At 44.6% G+C, this 21,689-nt stretch overlaps 3 protein-coding genes across 5 annotated transcripts; 1 reads left to right on the top strand and 2 right to left on the bottom strand.

The window, feature by feature from the left end:
• Nucleotides 1-665: 665 nt before the first annotated feature.
• On the bottom strand, nt 666-1,781 carry COA3 (cytochrome c oxidase assembly factor 3). The gene is made up of 2 exons (XM_086357579.1): nt 1,541-1,781; nt 666-1,204 (listed from the first exon to the last, which is right to left on the bottom strand). Exons 1-2 carry the CDS (start codon nt 1,752-1,754, stop codon nt 1,098-1,100), a joined length of 321 nt encoding a protein of 106 aa, XP_086213705.1. The 5' UTR covers nt 1,755-1,781; the 3' UTR covers nt 666-1,097.
• CNTD1 (cyclin N-terminal domain containing 1) lies at nt 1,782-11,461 on the top strand. Of its 2 annotated transcripts, XM_086357574.1 has the most exons (7): nt 1,782-2,293; nt 5,413-5,488; nt 6,045-6,213; nt 7,962-8,124; nt 8,741-8,885; nt 9,528-9,624; nt 10,183-11,461. In XM_086357574.1, exons 1-7 carry the CDS (start codon nt 2,125-2,127, stop codon nt 10,375-10,377), a joined length of 1,014 nt encoding a protein of 337 aa, XP_086213700.1. In that variant the 5' UTR covers nt 1,782-2,124; the 3' UTR covers nt 10,378-11,461. The 2 variants fall into 2 exon arrangements, with proteins under 2 accessions (XP_086213700.1, XP_086213699.1); XM_086357573.1 differs by lacking the exons at nt 8,741-8,885; nt 9,528-9,624.
• BECN1 (beclin 1) lies at nt 10,581-21,642 on the bottom strand. 2 transcript variants are annotated; one of them, XM_086357565.1, is made up of 13 exons: nt 21,519-21,642; nt 21,116-21,244; nt 19,113-19,180; nt 17,989-18,047; nt 17,519-17,587; nt 17,277-17,367; nt 17,039-17,175; nt 16,684-16,878; nt 15,481-15,627; nt 14,027-14,176; nt 13,073-13,133; nt 12,488-12,630; nt 10,581-11,756 (listed from the first exon to the last, which is right to left on the bottom strand). In XM_086357565.1, the coding sequence occupies exons 2-13, from the start codon at nt 21,240-21,242 to the stop codon at nt 11,588-11,590; spliced, it is 1,416 nt and encodes a 471-aa protein (XP_086213691.1). In that variant the 5' UTR covers nt 21,243-21,244; nt 21,519-21,642; the 3' UTR covers nt 10,581-11,587. The 2 variants fall into 2 exon arrangements, with proteins under 2 accessions (XP_086213691.1, XP_086213693.1); XM_086357567.1 differs by lacking the exon at nt 17,519-17,587.
• Between the last annotated feature and the right edge of the window lie 47 nt (nt 21,643-21,689).

Genomic DNA, 21,689 nt, shown 5'->3' with positions numbered 1-21,689 from the left:
CCATGTACCACAACCACTGAGCCTGCACACCCTAGAGCTTGTGCTGTGCAGAGAGAAGCCACTGCAATAAGAAGCCCACAGGGAAGAGTAGCACCTGGTTGCTGCAACTAGAGAAAACCCAACTAGAGTAGCAATGAAGAGCCAGCACAGTCAAAAAAGCTTTGTAGTAGGGTTAGGCAGGGGAGGATTTAGAAGGAATTCCCCTCTCACAATGGGAGGCAGGGGTGGAACCCAGCTTTTGGGCTTCCTGCCAGCAGTTCATGAAGAAACTTCAAGGTCAATAATCCACCTGACCAAGCTAAGATTCCACCCAGACTCCGCCTTAGGCCTACAGAAGCAGGCCCCAGTGGAAGTTAATAAAAGCTGCTTGTCCATCCTTCCTTTACCTCTGGAGAACGGAAAAGGCAGTCAAGTTGAGCATAGTGTGGGGTTGAGGACAGAAGGGTGACCTTCCTCCCCGCCTGCTCCCTGCCCCCAAGAGCTGGTTCAGTCTCAAAACAGCCCAGTGACCCACCACAATCTCTCCCTTAAATCAGGTGGAAAGATCTCATGGAAAAAGTAATTCTAGTTAAACATTTCTGGCTCCCTGGGGCAGTATCAGTGCTGCAGCTGCTGCCTGTGAAGTGCTTCAGCATGAAGTGTCAGCCCCAACACACTCATTGGACTTGGAGAGAAATGACTTCGTTTATTATTTTCAACCTGACCCCATCTTTCCCACTTTAGGCTCCAACACTGCACAGAGCTGCCACACCCACCCCCATAATAGCCCACCTCTTGTCCTCCACCCTCGAAACCAGCCCCCAGGGGAGTTTAAGAGGATTAAACTATGAAGTCAAAGCTTGGGAAAAGCCAAGGTGGATACTTCAAACAAGGAAACAACTAGGAAAAGGGGTCAGTGGGCACACAGAATCAACATTAGGTGGGCGTTGTTCCCTTGCCAATGGCCAGATGCACAAAGCGGCTACTTGGACCCCTATCATGGTCCAAAGTTAGTAAGAAGGCCAGCAACGCAGGCTTCAATTTCTACAGGATCATGGAGCATCATCCATCATGTGAAGGGACTCCAGCAGGTTAGAGATGCACCATGCCCATCTGGATCAGTGTCCTGATGCCCTTTCCAGAGCTCGGGCTCGAGCAGCTTTGGCCTCATCTTCCAGCTCATCCAGGAAACGCTCCTGGGACACCGAGTAGAAGGTGTAACCATCTGGGGAGGTGGGTTCAGGAAACCACGTGGAATATGTGCATTGCCTTTTCTCAGATTTGCTCCACCACTTTTGTTTATCTCATCCTCCCAAATCACCTTCTGCCCTCTGCTCCTCTGAGCCCTGACCCCGATTTCGTTATCATTAATAAATTATATTAAAAGAGCACCTTTAAAATGACAAGGTACACTTAAATTCTTGGCTCGGCGTTAGAAGTAGCCAAGGTTTTCATAGCTCCGGTTCTTTCTACCATCCCCGCACTGCCCTCCTACACGCCTTTGCTGCCCTTCCCCTGCCCCCATATGCGGTCTTCCCTAGTCTGTGGTCCAGATGGATACAAATTGCTAATACCAGGGCCCCAATGCCCAGGCCGGTCACGATGTTCCGGGTCCGCCGTTGTGGCAGCGTCTTCTGCCACTGGGCGAGCTGCGTCTGCCGCATGAATTGTAGTTGTGCAGGAGTCAGCTTCTCCCGAGTCGGGTCGATGCGCTGGGCCAGGGGGGCCTTTCCGCTTTTGGCATCCACAGGGTCTCCAGGTCCGGGTATCGCCATGTTGCCGCTCTGCCCTTCGCCGTTCTCGGGGCGCGGGGCTTGCTGGGAATAGTAGTCCTCGGCCTCTGAAGGGAATCCTGGGAGCTGTAGTCCGCCTTTCTGTTCACAGAGTGCGGCTCGCGGCTAAAGGGAAAGGGCGGGGCAGGAGGGAATAGGCCGTACTTTCCGATTGGCTGAGGGCCCGCGGCCGTTGGGGCGGGAAAAGGCTGTGGAAGGCTCGAGGCTGTGTTAGGAATTGGGTTTTCCTCAGATTTGAGGCGAGGACTAGGGCAGGGAAGGCGACGAAGAATCCAAGGGGTGGCAGAAGACTGAAGAGAAGTTAAAGGGATCGGTTTATGAGCCGTCCGGGTGCCCAAATAGGGTTCTGAAGATGGACCGACCTGAAAGGCCAAGATTATCCTCTCTCAGTGACTTTCGGTTTGGAGCTGTTGCCACAGAGACCATTGAAGACACTCTGCTCCATTTGGCCCAGCAGAATGAGCAAGCCGTGCAGGAGGCTGCGGGCCGGATGGGCAGCTTCAGGGAGACCCGGATCGTGGGTGGGGATGCAGGCCGGGGGGCTGGTCGTATGGGAGACCCGGGCACTTGTCTTTGAGGCACCCATCTTGAGATTCATTATGCGTTATTCCTTAAAGTTTCGTTAGTACCTACTATATGCCAGGCGTGGGGGTACAGTGATGAGCCAGACTCACCAGCCCCCCCACCCTTGATTTAACATGTATAGACTACTTACTCTCCTTGCCTCCTGGGATAGAAAGATGAAAAAGAGGTCTAGTCCCAACTTTTAAATCATGTATATAATCTTTGGAGACTATTAGGACAAATCTGCAAATGACTAGGTGCAAGTATGGTTAGATAAGTGTCATACCACATAAAACAAGCTTTTATGGAGACTGAGAGGAAAGATGGAGTGAGGTGGGAGTAGGATGAATTAAGGAGTCCTCCAAGCATCATGGTATTTAAGGTAGACCCTGAAGGATGACATTTTGGTTGGTGAAGGTGATGTTTCTTTCTTTTTTCCGGCTGTGCTGGGCAGCTTGTGGGAGTTCCCCAACTGGGGATTGACCCCAGGCCTCAATAGTGGAAGCGCCAAATCCTAACCACTAGACCATGGCAACTCCTAGGACCATGTTTCTACTAAAACGGAATAACATGAGTCAAACAATGAAATAGGGACACTTTGAGTGAACGTGGGTACCATGTCATCCAGGTTGGCCAGAGCATGTGGAAGAGTAGTTGAAATTCAGACCAGAAAGGTGGTTTGGAGACATTCCACAGGGAATTTTGAATGCCAAAGTGAGGAGTTTATATGCGACATAATAGGAAAACAAGAAGGCATTAAAGGTTCCCCCACCCCACCCCACCCCCCGCATATGGGAGTTCTGTAACTGTAACCTTTGCCTTAGAAAGAATTATTTTGGCTGTGATGTAAAGGATGGATCAGAGTAGAGAGCGGTAGGGGGTAGGTTGTCCAGTGGAGTCTTTGTCAGTTGTTATTTTTTAGGTAATAAGACAGAAGAAATGACAAGACAGGATAGATTAAAAACATTTCAGAGGTAAAATCTAGGGCTCTGCAATGGATGAATTTAAGAAATGAAAAAGGGGAAGATGACTATGTCAAAGGGTTGAGCCTAGACATACGGTGGTGCCATTAAGAGAAACACACATACAGAAAAAGAAAAAACAAAAAGGAAACGTGACTTGTCTGGGAAATAAAATAGTTTTGGTTTGAGATCTACTGAGTTTCAGATGCTTGTGGAACATCTGGAAGAAGGTTTCTGGCAGGTTGTTTAAAAATTTAAATTGGAAGAGAGGTCAAGTAAAGATAAGGGTTTGGGAGTTATCTCTATTAGTGATACTGCTGAAACTGGCAGAGGATGAGCTCTTAGAAGCGGAATCTAGTACAGTTTCTTGGGAGACATTTTGTGTTCAGGAAAGTGGAGAGGGAAGAAGAGTCATGAAGAAAATAAATGGAATGGTTGGGGAGATAGGAACAGAACCAAGAGACCCTTGGAAGCAAGAGGAAAGTTTCATGAAGGATGATGGTCAGCAGTTTCAGATGCTTCAGAGATGTGAACAACAGGGATGAGGATTGCAAAAGGACCATGATATTTAACAATTTGGCTGTATTTTCTGACCCCTGAGACAATCATTTCAGCAAATTGTAAAAAGTAGAAGCCAAATTGCAGAATATGAGGGACTGAGTGATTAAGTGGTAGCAGCAGGTATAAGCTAGGCTTGCGAGAGTTTTCACAGTGATAGAGGCTACAGAGATAGAGCCCTAGTTTAAGAGATTGGAAGGGGAGGGTCTTTTAGTTAATAGATTTGAGTATGTTTGTATAATAAGTACAGGAGATGGAGCCAGCAGCAGGAGAGAGGTATAACCCTCATCCATTCCACCGAACCCACACTGTTTTCTTGGCAAGTTAAAATGGAAAATATTAACAGAAACAATTGCCCAGATATTAATAGTTAATAATTCAAATAAAAAATAAAACAACTATAAACACACCCCTCCCCATGAAAATAAAGAAATGAAATCTAGGCTCCAGCAAATAAAATGACTGGCTAATGACACAATTAGGAGTTCTAGGATACTTTGCTTAATTGCTTAAACTAATTATCCTCTTCGTTGGACACTGTTAGCAGAGCTTTAGCCTCTGTCATGATGAAGTTTTGTACATATATCTATGTGTAACCTGTGTCAAGTCAATTGTTAAACTTTTATGCTAAATTTTATAATTTTTTTCCTTTAAGTTAGATTTTCTCTGAAGATATATGGAAATTTGACTATTTGTAATTCTTTGTTGATTAATGCTCACAGTTCCTAGTTCTGCAGACCTTTAAGAGCTAACATTTATCCTTGTTTCCACCCTCTAATGATATTGCTAACTAAATAGAATTCTATCTAGGGCTGTTCTTTCAAAGAGAAACACAGGCAGCCTAAAATCTTGCCAAGGTATCTTACCCTTCCCACCTTCCCAATGACTTGCCCCCACCCAAGCTGGACCTTGTTCCCTGATTTAGGGGATGATTCTTCCAAACAAGCCACTTCACAGTAACAAACTTGCTCCTGGAGGAGGCTCAGCCACCAAAGATTTACCCAACAAACTGGTGGTGGAGAGGTGGTGTCCAGCTGTAAGGTGAATTGTGTTTGTAAAGCAATGGGAGTTCTTCAGAGGGTGGTTACTAAACAAACAGTGTTATAAAGAATATCGAAGCTCCAGGAGGGACCTTTTTGTTCCTGTCAACATTCCACTGAAAACAGAATATAGGAGTTAGGGTTTTTATCCATCCAAGAATCTCTCTTGAAGCCGGAGGTTCCCAGCATGGCGTAAAGGCCAAGTAGACCAGCTGGTTTGTTTGTGTGTAGCTGGCCAAGCCTTTCATCAGTTGAGACCCACAGGAAGGCTCAAGGGGCCCTGAGGGGGCTTAGTAAGCCTTTGTTTTTGCACTCAGTCAGCCTCCTTTTCATGCTTCTCATCTGCCTATTGGCAGCAAAGGGAACCAGGCTCCGCTTGGATTGTTTCAGTCTCATCTTTCACACTTCCTGACCCTCTTCCCTGAGCCCCATCATGGCCTTCATACAAGGCCAAGAGTTCCCAGAGTCGTTTTGGTTGCACCTTGTGAATCAGGCTCTTCTTTACTGTTTTGGCAGAGTTTGTTTTTCTCCTGTCTGAACAATGGTGTCTGGAGAAATCCGTGAGCTACCAGGCTGTAGAAATCCTTGAAAGGTAAAGCCCTGAGCATAAGGCTTTTGTGAGAGTAACAGGATGGCTAATGTACCCATATCTTAAAAAAAATACTAGTTGCTTCTTACTGTGAGGCCAGGTTTGTACCCTCTTTTACTTGCAAATGTAATTTTTTTTTAAAGTTTTGTATTTTTAAAAACATTTATTTTTGGCTATTCTGGAACTTTGTTGCTTTGTGCAGACTTTTTGTAGTTGCGGCAAGCTGGGGCTACTCTTCATTCTGGTGCAAGGACTTCTCATTGAGGTGGCTTCTCTTGTTGCAGGGCACAGAATCTAGGCCCATGGGCTTCGGTAGTTGCAGCTCATGGGCTAAGTTGCTTCATGGCACGTAGAATCTTCCTGGATCAGGGATCGAACCTACATTCCCTGCATTGGCAGGCGGATTCTTATCCACTGTGCCACCAGGGAAGTTCACAAATGTAAATTTTTTTAGCCAGCAATTGGATATTAGGATAAGATGTAGCATAGTTTGAAGCACAAACTCCATTTAGTCTCAGTGTGTGTGGATTGATTTCTCTCCTTTTTCCCTTCTTTACAGGTTTATGGTTAAGCAGGCAGAGAACATCTGCAGGCAAGCTACAATTCAGCTGAGAGGGAAGACAGAGCCTCAGAATTGGAGGGCTCTGAAAGAGCAGCTTTTCAACAAGTTTATCCTGCGTCTTGTGTCATGTGTTCAGCTGGCGAGCAAACTTTCCTTCCACTACAAAGTAAGGAGCTAGGGTGGCTCAAGAGCACCTAAGTGTTAGAGAGAAACCAGCTCATCCAAAGGTGGCTTTGAGAAACCCACTCCTAGGTCTAGGTGATACTACTCATGCGGAAATTCCAGAGTATAATCATGCTTCCTAAGCAGACCTCCTACACACACACACACGGTCACACAGACCTCCTACACACACACAGTCACACAGACCTCCTACACACACACACAGAGTCACACAGGCTTCCTACACACACACACATACACACAGTCACACAGACCTCCTACACACACACAGTCACACAGACCTCCTACACACACACACACACACACACACACACACACACACAGAGTCACACTGCAATTATTAACCTGAAGTTCTGTTCCCAAAGTATAATTGCTGGACAGATGCCATCATTCATACAGGTCACCTTTCCTCCCCTTGGACTCAAGGACAGTTTACATAAGGTGCCTGAATTGCTAACCTACCTAGTAGTATTAAAGGCAAAAAAACTACTGCATTTATAAAGGACAAAATGTTTCCATATCACTATGTGATGCTTGTATAATAAAGTATCATTTATTCAACAAATATTTATTGTCTTCTATGGTGCCATAGCTACAAGAGTAAAAATATTGTCTATGCTCTCAAGGAATTTATTATCTAATGGGAGAAGACAAACAAATGTGGGAAAGTATTCTGATTAGTGTGAATACAGAGGGCTGTGAATGTACCTAATCAGCCTTGTAGAGACAAGGAAGTGTATTTAGAGAAAATTACTCTTTTTTTAAACAAACAGCAGAACATTTATTCAGTATATTCCACCTGTTGTTAAGCACTATCTCCACTCCCATCTAGAGGTGTTTCTCAGTTCTGCCTCTCTTTGAGATTAATTTAAAAATTTTAATAATAATTATTTCCTGCTATTAACTTACAGTAATGCATTACTCTTTTAATTGTTATCCAGGAATGTTTCACTGCCTGTATGCTCTAGTTTAAGTTGAATACAAATGGTGAGGGCAGACATCTTTGCTTTTTCACAATCTTAGGGAGAAAGCTTTCAATTTCTCACCATTACGAATGATGTTAGCTGTAAGATTTTTGGTATATCACTTTAACCAATAAAGTGACTTCTTGAAGGGGAGGGCTGGGGAATGGATGGATCCTAAGGGGAGAGGAGAAATAGGTAAGGAGAGCAGTTAAGGGAGGTGTGTGCGGGGCGGGGGGTTGGAGGGCAGGGCAGAGGGAGATGCAGACATGGGAAACGTGTAGACACCTGGAGAGCCTGTGGGTTTGGGAATGCAAGTAATTCTGTGTAAGTGTAAAGTATAATGAAGAAGGCAATGGCACCCCACTCCAGTACTCTTGCCTGGAAAATCCCATGGATGGAGGAGCCTGGAAGGCTGCAGTCCATGGGGTCGCTGAGGGTCAGACACGACTGAGCGACTTCACTTTCACTTTTCACTTTCATGCATTAGAGAAGGAAATGGCAACCCACTCCAGTATTCTTGCCTGGAGAATCCCAGGGACAGGGGAGCCTGGTGGGCTGCCGTCTATGGGGTCGCACAGAGTTGGACACGACTGAAGTGACTTAGCAGTAGCAGCAGCAGTAGAGTATAAGGGGGAATTACCAAGAAGAAGCTGAGATAAAGGCAAGGACTGGATTGTGAAGGGCTTTGTTTACTATGCCAAGATGTATGACCTCTATTCTGACGACCTGCTCTCCCTTTCACTATCTTTTGGTTTTGTTTGCTCAGATAATCAGCAACGTTACAGTCCTGAATTTCCTCCGGACTCTAGGGTATCTTCACACTAAAGAAGAACTGCTGGAATCAGAGCTTGATGTTTTGAAGTCCCTGAACTTCCAAATCAATCTGCCTACTCCCCTGGCATATGTGGAGATGCTCCTGGAGGTTTTAGGTACTTAACTGTGTTGGGCATGTGAGTTGGAGTCTTCCATAAGAAGGCAGAACTTCCATAGAAGTTCCTAGGGGGACATCCCTGGTGGTCCAGTGGTTAAGACTCACGCCTCCACTGCAGGTGGCACAGGTTAGATCCCTGGTCAGGGAAGTAAGATCCTGCATGCCTCACGGGTGGCCAAAAAAAAAAAAAAAAGATAAAAAAAGGAATGTGTTAAAGGGTTTGGGGGCAGTGGGCAGAACCTGCCAGTGAGGAACAGCAGTTTTCAGTAGTTTCCTCTAGTACTTGTCAGGGAAAGAAACACCAGTCTCCGCACCTGGATTCTATTTGGACTCATTAGCCACTCTCTTATTGTAAGATCAAAGAGTTGATTTTATAGAGGCATGAGATAAGAGGGGAACAAGCAAATAGGTTCCAATTATATATGTATCTCGTAGATGAAGTTTTCTCTACTTCTCCCTTTGTCCTTTAAAATCGACCTCCAGCTAGAGGTTTCTTATAGTAGAACTTAGCAACCAGGAAGCACACTAGCAGCTCCGAAGCTTTGTTTCGCATGACAACTGTGATTACAATCAGACACACATAATGCTCTTTACCATGCGCATACTCCATCTAGGATACAATGGCTGTTTGGTCCCAGCCACACAGCTGCATGCAACCTGCCTGATTCTACTTGACCTAGTCTATCTTCTGCATGAACCTGTATATGAAAGCCTGCTGAGGGCTTCAATTGAGAACTCCACACCCAGTCAGCTGCAAGGGTAAGGCAACTCCTTTACTGTAGGCTCCTTCCAGAAACAGGGAGTCAGTAACATATCACGAGAACCTGGGAAATGGAATTTACCTAGCAAGGCACCTAGGCCACAGATAACCTGCACGGGTTACCTTGTTCTAATCTACATCTAATATGTTGTTTGGATGGATGACTGAGTCCAATCAGCAAAACCCTAGAGGCTTTTACTTTTAAATTTAAATGACTTCAAGTAATTAACATACTTTCATTCCTAATTCTTCTTTTATAGCTGCTTATAATTTCAGATTACTGAACTGCTTTTATAGTCACCTAGGAAAAAAAGCCAGTCACAGGGTTGCAACTTGGACAAAGTGTTTGATTACTGTAAAGTCAGGCTGGTAAAAAGCCTCACAGTTACATTTGGTAGGGAGACAGATGGAACAACAAAAGGTCCATAAACCATTCAGCCAGAAGGCTCATGTTTTCATCTCAGTTGAGTTGGGGGAAGTTGGAAGAGGGAATCAATTAGATATTACTTGACCATTTCTTTCCATGTATAAAATTTCCCATGATCAACATAAACAACTCAGAGTTGAAGTCCTGTAGCCCTAGGATTTGGAAGATTGAGTGTCACTCTAGCTCCAAAATTAATGTGGTTTTAATCACTCAGGGAAAAGTTTGTTTCAGTGAAGGAAGACTTCATGCTGTTGGCAGTAGGAATCATTGCAGCAAGTGCTTTCATCCAAAACCATGAGTGCTGGAGCCAGGTATGCATCACTGAGCAGGACCAGCATGGTCAGAATTCATTTAATAGAAAGCATTCTCCCATTAGTTAGGGGAAAACAGACAAGCTATAAAAGGTAACTGCCAAGACCTAGGATTAGGATGAATAAGCAGGACTTGGGAGAGAAAACTAGGATAGGACTGAAAAATGTTCTCCACTTTCCCCCTTGTGAAATTGGAAATGAAGGCTCAATTTCAGCTTGTTCGCTTCCCATTATGATAATCCACTACCATGTTAAAGCCCATTAAGTGTATCCTCCCAAACAGAAAATGTCAAGACTCAAATATCCCTCTCATATTTCACAAAACTTTTCTCAGCAGAGGGAAATGTCTAGCAGAAACTTTCCATGCTAACACTATCAGGGCAAAGGTATCCTAGCTTAACATGGCCACTGGCAAACACTGGGATCTGGATTCTCTGTGTAAGTTCAGAGAAATGAAAAAACTTACATTTGGCTTGAGAGAAAAGCCCCAGCAATGTGTCTATTTGTGCACTAACATGTGTTTATGTAGTAATAAGAAATCTGTCTCTATTTCTGAAGGTCATGGGGCATTTGCAGAGCATCACTGGCATTGCCTTGGAGAGCATTGCTGAGTTCTCTTATGCAATCCTAACTCACAGCGTGGGAGCCAGCACTCCAGGTCAACAGCAGCCTGTTCCTCCCCACCTGGTGGCCCGACCTCCAAGGTCTGCGCTTCCTTCAACACATGAGGCAGGCGGAATCTGCCAAATATAAACAGCCTTCTGTCACTGCACCCATCCCTCCCTTTGTTTACTTTCATACTCAGGGTACAAAAGTTCCAAGCATCTTCTGAGTTGTCTTTTGTAATCCAACTTCACGCTTATTTTTCTGCATCAGAGAAAGAATTAAGATGAATAACCATGTCCCTTTTGTCATATCACACTGAAAATGTCAAAGAGCTGGGAGAAGACAGAGGATCAGTGAAATTAGTTTATTTTTGTTTAACAAGATATTTATTCTTTTTATTTTATTCATTTTATTAAGACAGAACCTCAGACATGGAAATTAGTATTAACCAGGGACTCAAATACTGAGACCATATGGGTAACCCTGACTGAACATCAAGGATGTTGACTTTATTTCCCCTTAAAATTAGTTTAACATCTCTGTTCTGTTACAGAGAGCTACACAAATAGGGCCTTCTCTACAGCTGTCTATTTTTCCATTAGTCTTTTTAAAAACTAACACCTACCTCTACACATATTTCAACAGACTTTCCACATACCTGCACTTGAACTCAATTCTCCCAGAATACAAAGTACTCTATTTTAGTTAAAGAAAAACCCAACAGTGCACCTCTGGGCAGTTATCAGACTGCAGTTGATCTTTTATTACAAATAATTAAATCTCTCCACCAAGGTCTCAAACAGTATCAAACACCATTTCATATCTCTTAACACAGAGTAGAGCAGGCATTCAGTACTAGAACCAAGTAAGAAGTGTTAAATTTCAAGCTTCTGATCACATCACATGGTGACCAAAGCTTGTGTCATTTTCTCATGTTATCCAACTGTGCATCTCACACTTCTTGTCCTCTCAGTGGAGAGACAAGTTTCTAGTTCATGTTCTAAGTGCAGGAAGTTGAGAGAGACAAACTCCAGTGAAAACACATCAATCTCAATTCAACTCAGTTAAAAAAAAAAAAAGCAAACTTAAATTATTTGTTTTGAGGGGACAAAGGGAAAGGAAGGCATGGGGTTAAGAGTCAAAACTGTGACAAAGACCAGATGCTATACATGGCATGTTGTAGTTCTGGAAACTGTTATATGATATTTTAAAATAAAGTGGCTTTTGTGGATTTTTTTTCTTTTTTGGTATTGTAAACATATGCTGTTTAATAGTACCCGAATTTAACACTTTCTTTTTCTGCAAACAAAACAAAATTGAAAGCCTTTAAGGCAAACGAACTAAGGAAAAAAGAAAGTCATTTGTTATAAAACTGTGAGGATACCCAAGCAAGACCCCACTTAAGATTCGTCAGCATGAACTTGAGAGCTTTCGTCCACTGTTCCTCCGAGTTAAACTGAGTTTTGATGGAATAGGAACCACCACTGCCTCCTGTGTCTTCAATTTTGCCTTTCTCCACATCCATCCTGCAGGTGAACACAGCAGAACTCATTAGTAACTGAGATCCAAGTTAAGTCAGTTCAGGCAAATAGGCAGGGACTTGATCAAGGGACCATTCACGTCATTTTATCTATTAAAGAACTCTTGGCAAGCAACGGTAGTGTATTTTGGATTTGCTTGAAAGCCCAAAATCAAGAAGGCTGTCACAAGAGCCTCATTGTCATTGCAGAGTACAGGGACAGGACACACACCCAAATGGATGAGAAGCCTGGAGCAGAGGGTAAGTGAGGGTGACAGCACTCTGCACTGTTTTCCTAGGCATCCCTCCCTCTTGGGGAGGGAAGGGAGGCAGAAGAAAAGAAATGCTTTGTTTTGGGGTGATGGAAGCAGCTCAGCCTTACTCTCTTAAGTAAGGTGCCCATCTATCTCTGGGCTCCTGCAAAATTTGATCAAAGGAAGCATTCCTGTATCTTTCCAAGGGCATAAGGGAAAACCTCCCTGAAATTGGAGAGCAGGCTTGAGCTTTGCACCAAGAAAATCCCCCACACCATTGAAGTCAGCATTTTTTCCAGGGATCAGGTGGTCACACTGTCTTGCTTACAGTGTTGGATCCATCCTGCCCATCAGCGTCATGGGATTTTACTCCGTTTTCAGCTTTCCCACCATGTGTACTGGTTTTGCTTCCATTCTTACTGTCCCTTCCATTCTGCTCACTTTGGTCCTACTTTAGATTCATTCAGCACTGGGGAATACTGACCTGTAAGGAAGGCAAAAACGTGTCTCGCCTTTCTCAACTTCTTCTTTGAACTGCTGCACACAGTCCAGGAAAGCCACCATTGCATGGTCAAACTTGTTGTCCCAGAAAAACCGAAGCCCCCCTGAACAGTACAACGGCAGCTCCTGCCCGAGAAGAGAGAACTAGCTGTACATGTGGCCCAAACACTGGCTTCAACAGGCTGCTCCCAATCCAATCCATCTCTCTAACAGGTTCTGTCTGGATTCCACTGGCAACAGTAACCTTGGGCAAATACCATGCACCCAGAACTGTTTCACCATCACCGAAATGTATTAAACATGTGCATGGTGATGCCTTTCTCATCCTGGCACACACCTTCTCCTTGGATCTGCCCACATCCCTTCTCAACAAACTGTAGAAGTATAATTTTCTCAACAGACCCCAAAGAGCTAATCCTGACCTGGACAAGCCACTGAACAAGACACTGGCTCATCATAAGATATCTCAGTCTAAGAATGAAATTATGCTATTATCAAAAGTAAACTATTTTGTTACGAGGTACAATAATTCTATACTATAGGTGAAAAATGGAACTTCCTAGAGTACCTTAGATTTGTCTGTCAGAGACTCCAGATATGAATGGTTTCCATAGGGAACAAGTCGATACCTAAAATGGAGATGCAGACAGAGATGAATACAGGACTCTACCTAAAGAGATTACTAGGGTCTTATAACCCAGTGATTTTTGGTCTTCAGCTACCCAAAGAAAGTGAAAGTATTAGTCACTCAGTTGTGTCCAACTCTTTGCGACTCCATGGACTGGGACCTACCAGGCTCCTCTGTCCATGGAATTCTCCAGGCAAGAATATTGGAGTGGGCTGCCACTTCCTTCTCTAGGAGATCTTCTCGACCCAGGGACTGAACTTGGGTCTCCTGCATTGCAGGCAGATTCTTTACTGTCTGAGCCACCATGGAAGCCCAAGCTACCCAAGGACCTCTTTTATTATTTCCACTTCTCTCTAACCTCCCCATGGGGCCTCCATGTTTAAAAAGTTTTGTTTGGGACTTCCCTGGTGGTCCAGTGGCTAAGACTCCATGCTCCCAATGCAGGGGGACCAGATTGGATCCCTGGTCAAGGAACTAAATCCCACAGGCTGCAATTAAGACCTGGTGCAGTTAAATAAATAAACAAACAAACACAAATAAGTATTTTAAAAAAGAGAAGGAAAAAAAACCCTACATTTATTGTATAATTATCTGAGGGTCTTTTATGGATGAATGTATGTTCTGGTTTAGATTTAGAAACAGAAATCTGGAGATTTTTTAGGTTCTGGAGACAGGAAGTTGAGGACCACTGCTATAGTCATGCAGTTCATGGACTGCTCAATCAGTGGAAAAGGCCTGTGGTGAGGAGAAAACCAGAAGCACACAGTCTCCATAGACAGAATACTCCCTGCTTGCTGGGAGCAAGGGCTCTTGCGTAGTCAACAGAAGTAACAGGTAGGATACACAGATTATATCAAAGACACACCACACTCAAGAAAGGACCACCTTTTTTACCTCTGAAATTTCAGACCCATCTTATTGGCCAGGGCGTGGAGCAGCAACACTGTCTGGCCCCAAGCAGCATTAATCTCATTCCATTCCACAGGAACACTGGGCAGCCGACCCAGTCTGAAGTTATTGATTGTACCAAACTGTCCACTATGCCTACAGAAGAAGGGCAGGGAAAAATACAGAGAGAACTTAAAACTTGGCGAATTCTGATATTTCCTGTTCTCACCTAAAACCTGGCATAAATCTCTCTCCTTATCTTCATATTCACATATCCAAGCCCTACCTGGTACTTTAAATACATGCCTAAAGCGTGAGTCATCATCTTTCTCCCTGCTGCTCAGACATCAAAGTAGAAACCTGGGGGTCATCCCTGAATGCTCTCTCTCAGCTCCCTTTTCCCCAAAACCACCAAGCTCTGCTGGTTCTACCTCCTAAACCTCTTGAATCTGTCCACTTCTCTTCAGACTCAATACCATGGCTCTCTTTGTGTTTAGAATCCCCTGGACAAATTTCCTAACCAACAGCCTTGCCCTCTCCCCCAAGTCATTTCTCACATTGCAGGTAAAGCCATCATTTACAAATACAGCTGTACTGTGTCACTTTCCTGCCCAAAGCGCTTCAGTGGCTCCCACTGCCTTTCGGATAAAGTCCAAATCCCTTAACGAGGCTTCTAAGATCCTTAAGGAATTGGTAGTGCTCCAGTTTCACACCCTGTCCTTCTCTGCTTTATACTCCATCTCCAGTCACAATAAGCTCCTTTCAGTCCAGAAGGTTCAGTGGGAGATTATCACTTCCACTTTCCTCTGCCTCTTTACACAGGATGTTCTCTCTGCCGAGAACAACCCTCCTCCTCTGCAGACTTAGACTCCACGTCTCAGCTTAAACATCCACTTCCTCTGGGGGAAACGTTCATGCAGCCTCCTCAAATCAGGTGAAGTGCCCTTATGTGTTCCCACAGCACCCTGGGTTCACCAGGACCACGCTGAGGTGCAAGTGCCTGTTACCCAGCCATCTCCCCCTCCCCCACAAGACTGTAGCAACCAGGAGGCAGAATGAATATTGCTTGCTGCTGCCCACCCAGTGCTGAGCAGTGTCGACCACATAGAAGATGCTCAACAGATCCCAGCTGAAATGGATAAAATGTCAAATAAATGAGTAAACAAATAACTCCGGGAGAGGGGGATGAGAAATCAGCAGCAGGCAGAGGCGCAGATTTTCCTGTGGCTGGAGGGCTCCGATCTTTCCCTCTCCTTGGAAGAATGGAAGTTACCAAGCTCTAGAATCTCAATCCCCTGACTGTGGCTATCCCAACTCAAGAAATGGAAGAAGCCTAGATGGGATGAGAATGACATGCACTTCTATTTCATGGGAGGTGGGCACCTTGGCTCAGTGGTCAACAGCTAACATTCAGATATTCAGTGCTTCCCAGATGCCCCTCACCCTCCAGCCCTTCTTACCAAATGTGGAAGGTTGCATTAAAGACGTTGGTTTTCTTCAGCTTGTCCAGCTGCATCTGGGCATAACGCATCTGGTTTTCTACACTCTTCAGCTCATCATCCAGTTCCAGCTGTTGTCTTTTAAATTCACTGTATTCCCTTTGATACCTGTGAATAGATAAGGTGGTCATTAAAGGCTGTTAGTTTGGGGGCTAAAATTTCTCTCCCATCGCTCCTCTCAAAGACTTCTTCTAGTGATTATGGTCACTTCTAGTTGCAGCACCTTGTACATTTGGCATAGATCTCATACAAAGGAACATAGTTGCCCTAGATGTTTTGCCTGGGAGGGACAGAAATGTCCCAAATTCCAGCTGCTCATATGCAAAAAAGAGGAGGAGGACAGGATGCTTCCAAACCAGGACCAGATACTTCTTGGACTCCTGGTCTTTTCCAGAAACAAGGTGAATTAGTCAATGGTGGTTTCTTCCCTGAAATGGTCTGATTGTCTATCACTTCACTTCTACATGCCTATTGTCCTTTAAATGGTTAGTGTATATCATTTCTAATGGAACTTGTTACACTACCTCATGAAAAATTTAACTTTTTCTCAGTCCTCCACTCCCCCACCTTCAGTCTCCTCCACTAGACAGAGGGTTCTCTCAGGTCAAGAATACCAATGAAGGACTTCCCTGGAGGTCCAGTGGCTAAGACTCCGAGCTCCCAATGCAGAGGGCCTAGGTTCAATCCCTGGTCAGGGAACTAGATCCCACATACCGCAACAAAGATCAAGGATCTCATAAGCTGAAACTAAGACCTGGCGCAGCCAAATAAATTAATATTTTTAAAAAAGAGCACCAGTGATATTTTTGAGCTGGAAGAGAATAAATGTAGGCCAACACACTTATCCTTCCAGAGGAGGATGTGGGATTCAGTGCCTGACTCATCCAAATGTTCCCTATAGGACAGAGCTGTCACTAGAGGCCTGGTTCTCGGCTCTCCAAAAGCACTGGACAAAACCAATGCTTCTGTCACTTAATCATGCTGACTCTTCCTACATAAGCCTCCCAACCAACATCGAGAATCAGGGCCTGGAAATGCAGGGTCTAGAGCAGACATGCTGCTCAAAGTCGACTGCTGTTTACAAACCAGACACATTCGGCTGTGAGCCACTTCCCCTCCCGGAGCCTTGAGGTAGGAAGATGGAAGAACAGGGTGATCACTCACTGAGCTTCCTCCTGATCCAACCTCTCAGCCTCAGCCTGGACCTTCTCGAGATTTTCCGCCACTATCTTCCGGTTCTTTTCCACATCTTCCAGCTCTTGGATCAGCCTCTCCTCCTCTAATGCCAGCTCCTTTAGCTCTAACCCAAGCTGTTCACTGTCATCTTCATTCATTTGCTCTAAGATCTCCAAACAGCGTCTGCCAAGAACACAGGCAGGGAATGCTTACGGGAGGGAACCTGTTATTCCATTTCCCTGCATGAAGCACAGCTCTTGAGTAAGGGCTGTACAGCCCCAGAGCAATGAGCACCCCAAGACTCAGAGCCCTGTTCCTGGGACCAGGCTCTGGAGGCACTCACTTGTAGTTCTGACATTCATTTTCAGTGACGTTGAGCTGAGTGTCCAGCTGGTCTAGAAGAGTGTCTGTGCATTCCTCACACAGGGGGTGATCCACATCTGTCTGGCCTGACATGATGTCAAAAAGGTCCCCAGTGACCTGGAAGAAGAGAGTCAGGGTAGGGCCTGTCTCATGTCACCTGCCTGGAGACCCCCCTACCAGCCAGCCCACTGAAAGACACTGGCATGAGGCAGACTTGCCTTTAGTCTTCGGCTGAGGTTCTCCATGGTGCCGCCATCAGATGCCTCCCCAATCAGAGTGAAGCTGTTGGCACTTTCTGTGGACATCATCCTGCAGACAGCCCCCCGCCCATGGGCCACATGAGGGAGCAGAGAGGCCTCCTCCACCTATATGCAGTGCTGGTGGCAGAGACTCTCAAGCACCAGCTGAGGGGCCTCAAGGCGCATACCCACTCCTAGCCCGACTGACCTCCCAAGGATACCTCTCTCCCAAGGGAAGGCCATGCTGGTCTTCCACAGGGGCACTCAGCACGAAGGTTGGCCTGGATGGACTAAGGAGGGAGAGGGGGCATCAAAAACGGCTATGTGTGTGTCTATAGTAGAAAAGGAAGGAGAATCAGGAGAGACCATTTCTTACATGCATTAATAACTAAGAACCTGAACATATAACATTTGTTATCTTAAAACTTTTCAAGAGCTCATCTCTTCCATTAGTCAATCACACTCTCAACTTTTCTTAATTCTTCATCATGAGAGCTACTGTTCCTTCCCACTGTGTGAATGGCTACAGGAAAAAATCAATACTGGAAGGTGATGGGCCAGGTGTAAGGGACAGTGTCTTTTCTAGAAGAGTGAAAGGCTAGGTGATGATTCATCTCCATCACAATTCTGGGTTCAATTAAAATTCTACTGGCCTTTGGCAAGGAACAGGGGGCTGAGGAGTAGTAGGCACCTGGCTGGGGGGATGAATCTGCGAGAGACACCATCCTGGCGAGTTTCAATAAATGGCTCCTGGGAAGGAAATAAGAAGTCATCAGAATTCTAGCGGCTTTTGAGGTGGAGTCTATTTTCCCAATGGCCTCAGAACTATTTGGCTTTACCCATGATTGATAAACACAAGACTTGAGAAACAAGAGACTTAAGAAATGGGTGTTTTCTAGCCAATCCTTGGATACAGGCACTAAGAAAGGACCCCTGGTACAAATAAACCCCGAGTCCCATTTGGTTTTTTTGTGGGAAACAGTATTTCTTAACTATGTTATACTCTGTTTTATTTGCATTTTCTCAACACTTACCAGTCAGGCTAGGGGAGAGAATGCCCTTCAGGGGTCCCCAACCTTTTTGGCACCAGGGACCAGTTTCATGGAAGACAATTTTTCCATAGACCAGGGCAGGGGGAGGGGTAGTTCAAGCGCATTATGTTTATTGCACACTTTATTTTTACTGTTTTTACATCAGTTCCACCTCAGATGATCAGGCATTAGATCCTGGAGGCTAGAGACTCCTGCCCTAAATCATGGCACAAGGGAAAAGCCAGAGCAGACTGCAATGAAGTCTGCCATGGCATAAAACAAAGTAGATTCTTTGTTTTCCATACTTTGATATAATTTGTATGTGACCAAAGTCTTATCTTTGACAATGAAAATCATCACTCAATACAGTTTAAAAAAAATGACATGTTCTCAAACACTGACAACCCTTTCTACCTAGTGTAATCACACAATTCTATCTCTAAACGTAGATACTTTTAAGACTAGAGAGGAGTGGATATTACTAATGAACTACAACAACAGGTATGAACCAGGTAAGACCTGGACACACAGGTCATCATCCCACCTCCCACCTAAAATAGCTTATAATTCCACTCCAAATAAAGCAGAGTCTCTCTTCACATTTTTGAATGGATGCCTCATTCAGCAACCCTGTGACCTCAGGTATACTTCTGTATCTTCAGTGATCTAAAGTGGCCTGATTATGCAGAATGTCTCTTGTTAACCAGAGATTCCACATATCTGGGGGCCCCAGGAGCACCAAGGACCCTGCAGAAACCCACTTTGCATTCCAGTGTTTTCATACCTCTCCTGAGTTAGCCTCTTCCTCCTGGGTCTCTCCTGGTTTCAGCTGGGCTGTGGCAAGTAATGGAGCTAAGAGCAAGGGAAACATTGAATCTTTTAGAAAGTCTTCTCAGAGCAGGAGCATGTGTGAAAGGATAAGAATCAAAACATCCTCCACCTTTTTCTCAGAGTAGAATTTACCAAAAAAAGGATCTGTTTTCTTCTTCTTACACTCATTAAATCAGATTAAGGAATTATTAAAGTTTTTTCAGTATAATGGTATGATTAGGTCTTTAAAGAGACATCTTACCTCTCAAAAATACTTAAATAAAATATTAATGGTGTTTATATGTTTGGGATATAATGGTGTAAATGTGTTTATATTATTGGTGTAAATATGTTTATATTATTTGCTTCAGAATCATTTGGGGCTGTAGGTGAAACATGGTTAAATGTGCCTGCATAATCGCTGAAACTTGGTGATGAGTATACAGAGGTTCATTGTAAACTTGGATGTTTTCCATAACAAAAGTTAACATCCTTTTCCCCCCAGAATAAGTGGGAGGGAACATGAAAGGAAGATGAAACTTCCTTTTCTGGAACTAAGATCCAGGAAGATGAAAGCTCTCTACATAGCAATGGAGATCTAAGTTACATGAGTGTATACATTTGTCAAAACATACAGCGAAGGGTAATTCACTGGCAGTCCAGTGGTTAGGACTCCACACTCTCACTGCCGAGGGCCTACGTTCAATCCCTGTTGGGGAACCAGGATCCTACATCCTACAAAGTGTGCATCATGGCCCCCCAAAAAGCTAAGATACGTAATATATAAATCTTGACAATTAGGGACTTCCCTGGGGATCCAGTAGTTAAGACTCTGAGTTTCCACTGCAGGGGGCAGAGATTCCATCCCTGGCTGGGGAACTAAGATCCCACATGCCATGGGGTACAGGCGAAAAAAAAAAAAAATCTTGACAATTAAAAATTGTCAATGTATGAAAATTTACCTTTAAAAAAAAGAGGTAAAGAGCAAAATACCTGAGTGGATATGGGAGGTGAATGTAGGCATAGAGGAAACAAGAATGGTTGAATGTAGCTTATTGTTGAAGCTGAATGATGGACACAAGGGAGTTTACTGTGCTATTCTCTTGATTGTATGTTTGAAATTTTCCATATTAAAAATTTCCCATATTAAACAGTTAATTCCCCTCAGAAAAGAGAAATCAGGTATTGATAATAATTGTTAATATTTGCTGAGTATTTTTCCCTGGCATATTCTTAAGTATTCACGGTCTGTGTCATATTTGATCTTTACAACTATCTTGAGGTTGTTTTACATTTTACAGATATAGGAAATAAAAGAATTGGGGCTTAGAAACTAAAAACTGGGTGAAGTAACTTGCAAAAAGTCATTCTGCCAGTAAATGACAGCCAGAAGTTAAATTCAAGCAGAGTGACTCTAGGTCCATGAGCTTATTTTAACTGTTTATTCAATCTTTTCCTTTTTCCTAGCTTCATCTCACTTCATGGGGATTTGGGATTCTATTCCTCTATTTTCCTCTACTTGCCTCTACTTATCAGCTATTGGCTTCTGGGTAAGTCATTTAACCTGACTGAGCTTCAATTCCTCATGGATGAAATGATAAATTTTTACTACTCCTACGCATAGGGGAGTAAAACTGAACTACTCCATAGAGGTTAAAAGTAATGCATGTAATGCACTCGGTATATGGCAAGTCCTCCACAATTGCCGTTTATTTTTGTATATACATAATCCTTTACTCTGAAACAGCAGGAGCAGAAAACTAAGGACCTTTCCTTGTTATAGAAAGCTCTCAGAAGCACATAGTGTCAGAACTTTTATGTTCTCGATAAGAAAACAAGGAACCAGAGAGATGAAGCAACTTCCGAGGCTCACAAGGCTTGTTTGTGGCAGGCTATGTATAGTCCTTAAGACCTTCATCTCCAAAGCTGCCCACTTTGAACGATCTTGATCACCCTCTTTCCAAGGGCCTCGCTGACCTGTGAGCTCCTGGATGGTGACACGGTCCAGAATCTTGAAGCTCGTGTCCAGTTTCAGAGGCTGGCTGCAGCGCTGACACACGAAGCTCACCTGCATGGTGCTGCTGGATGTCTTACACCCCTCCATCCCTGCGGCGGTGGAAAGGAGACGACGTTAGGAAGAATAAGCGCCCTTGAACCCCGGGTTCGGAGCTACCGCCTGACTTGCTGTTGTGGTGAAGGGGTAAAAGTCCCCGCCTGCACCTTTCCCTGTAGGAACGGTAGGATACCAGGCGGACCTGCTTCCGGGGCTGACCCGGCAAAGGCAGTTTACAGCCCAAAGTCAGGGAGGGTCTGCAATAGGGGCCGTCGGGGTTCCCATGTCCCCTTCGAAAGTAGCCGTTCAGCCCCCAACGCTTTTCACCTCGGGACCCGGAGCCCGCCACCCTGATCCGGTCTACCGCGGGGGTACCGCGGCTTCGGGTCTGTCTGCGAGCGGGACTTCCAAAACTGCCATCGCCCAGCCTTCAGCTACTTCCCGGTCCGCCGGGGGAGGACTTCCGCCGGGACCGGACTTGACGTCACGATGACTGCC

Source organism: Bos grunniens, chromosome 19 (assembly GCF_055505025.1).
Source record: "Bos grunniens cultivar Pamir isolate PY7600 chromosome 19, Bosgru_T2T1.0, whole genome shotgun sequence".
NCBI lineage: Eukaryota > Metazoa > Chordata > Mammalia > Artiodactyla > Bovidae > Bos > Bos grunniens.
This window is presented reverse-complemented; position numbering and strand designations above follow the sequence as displayed.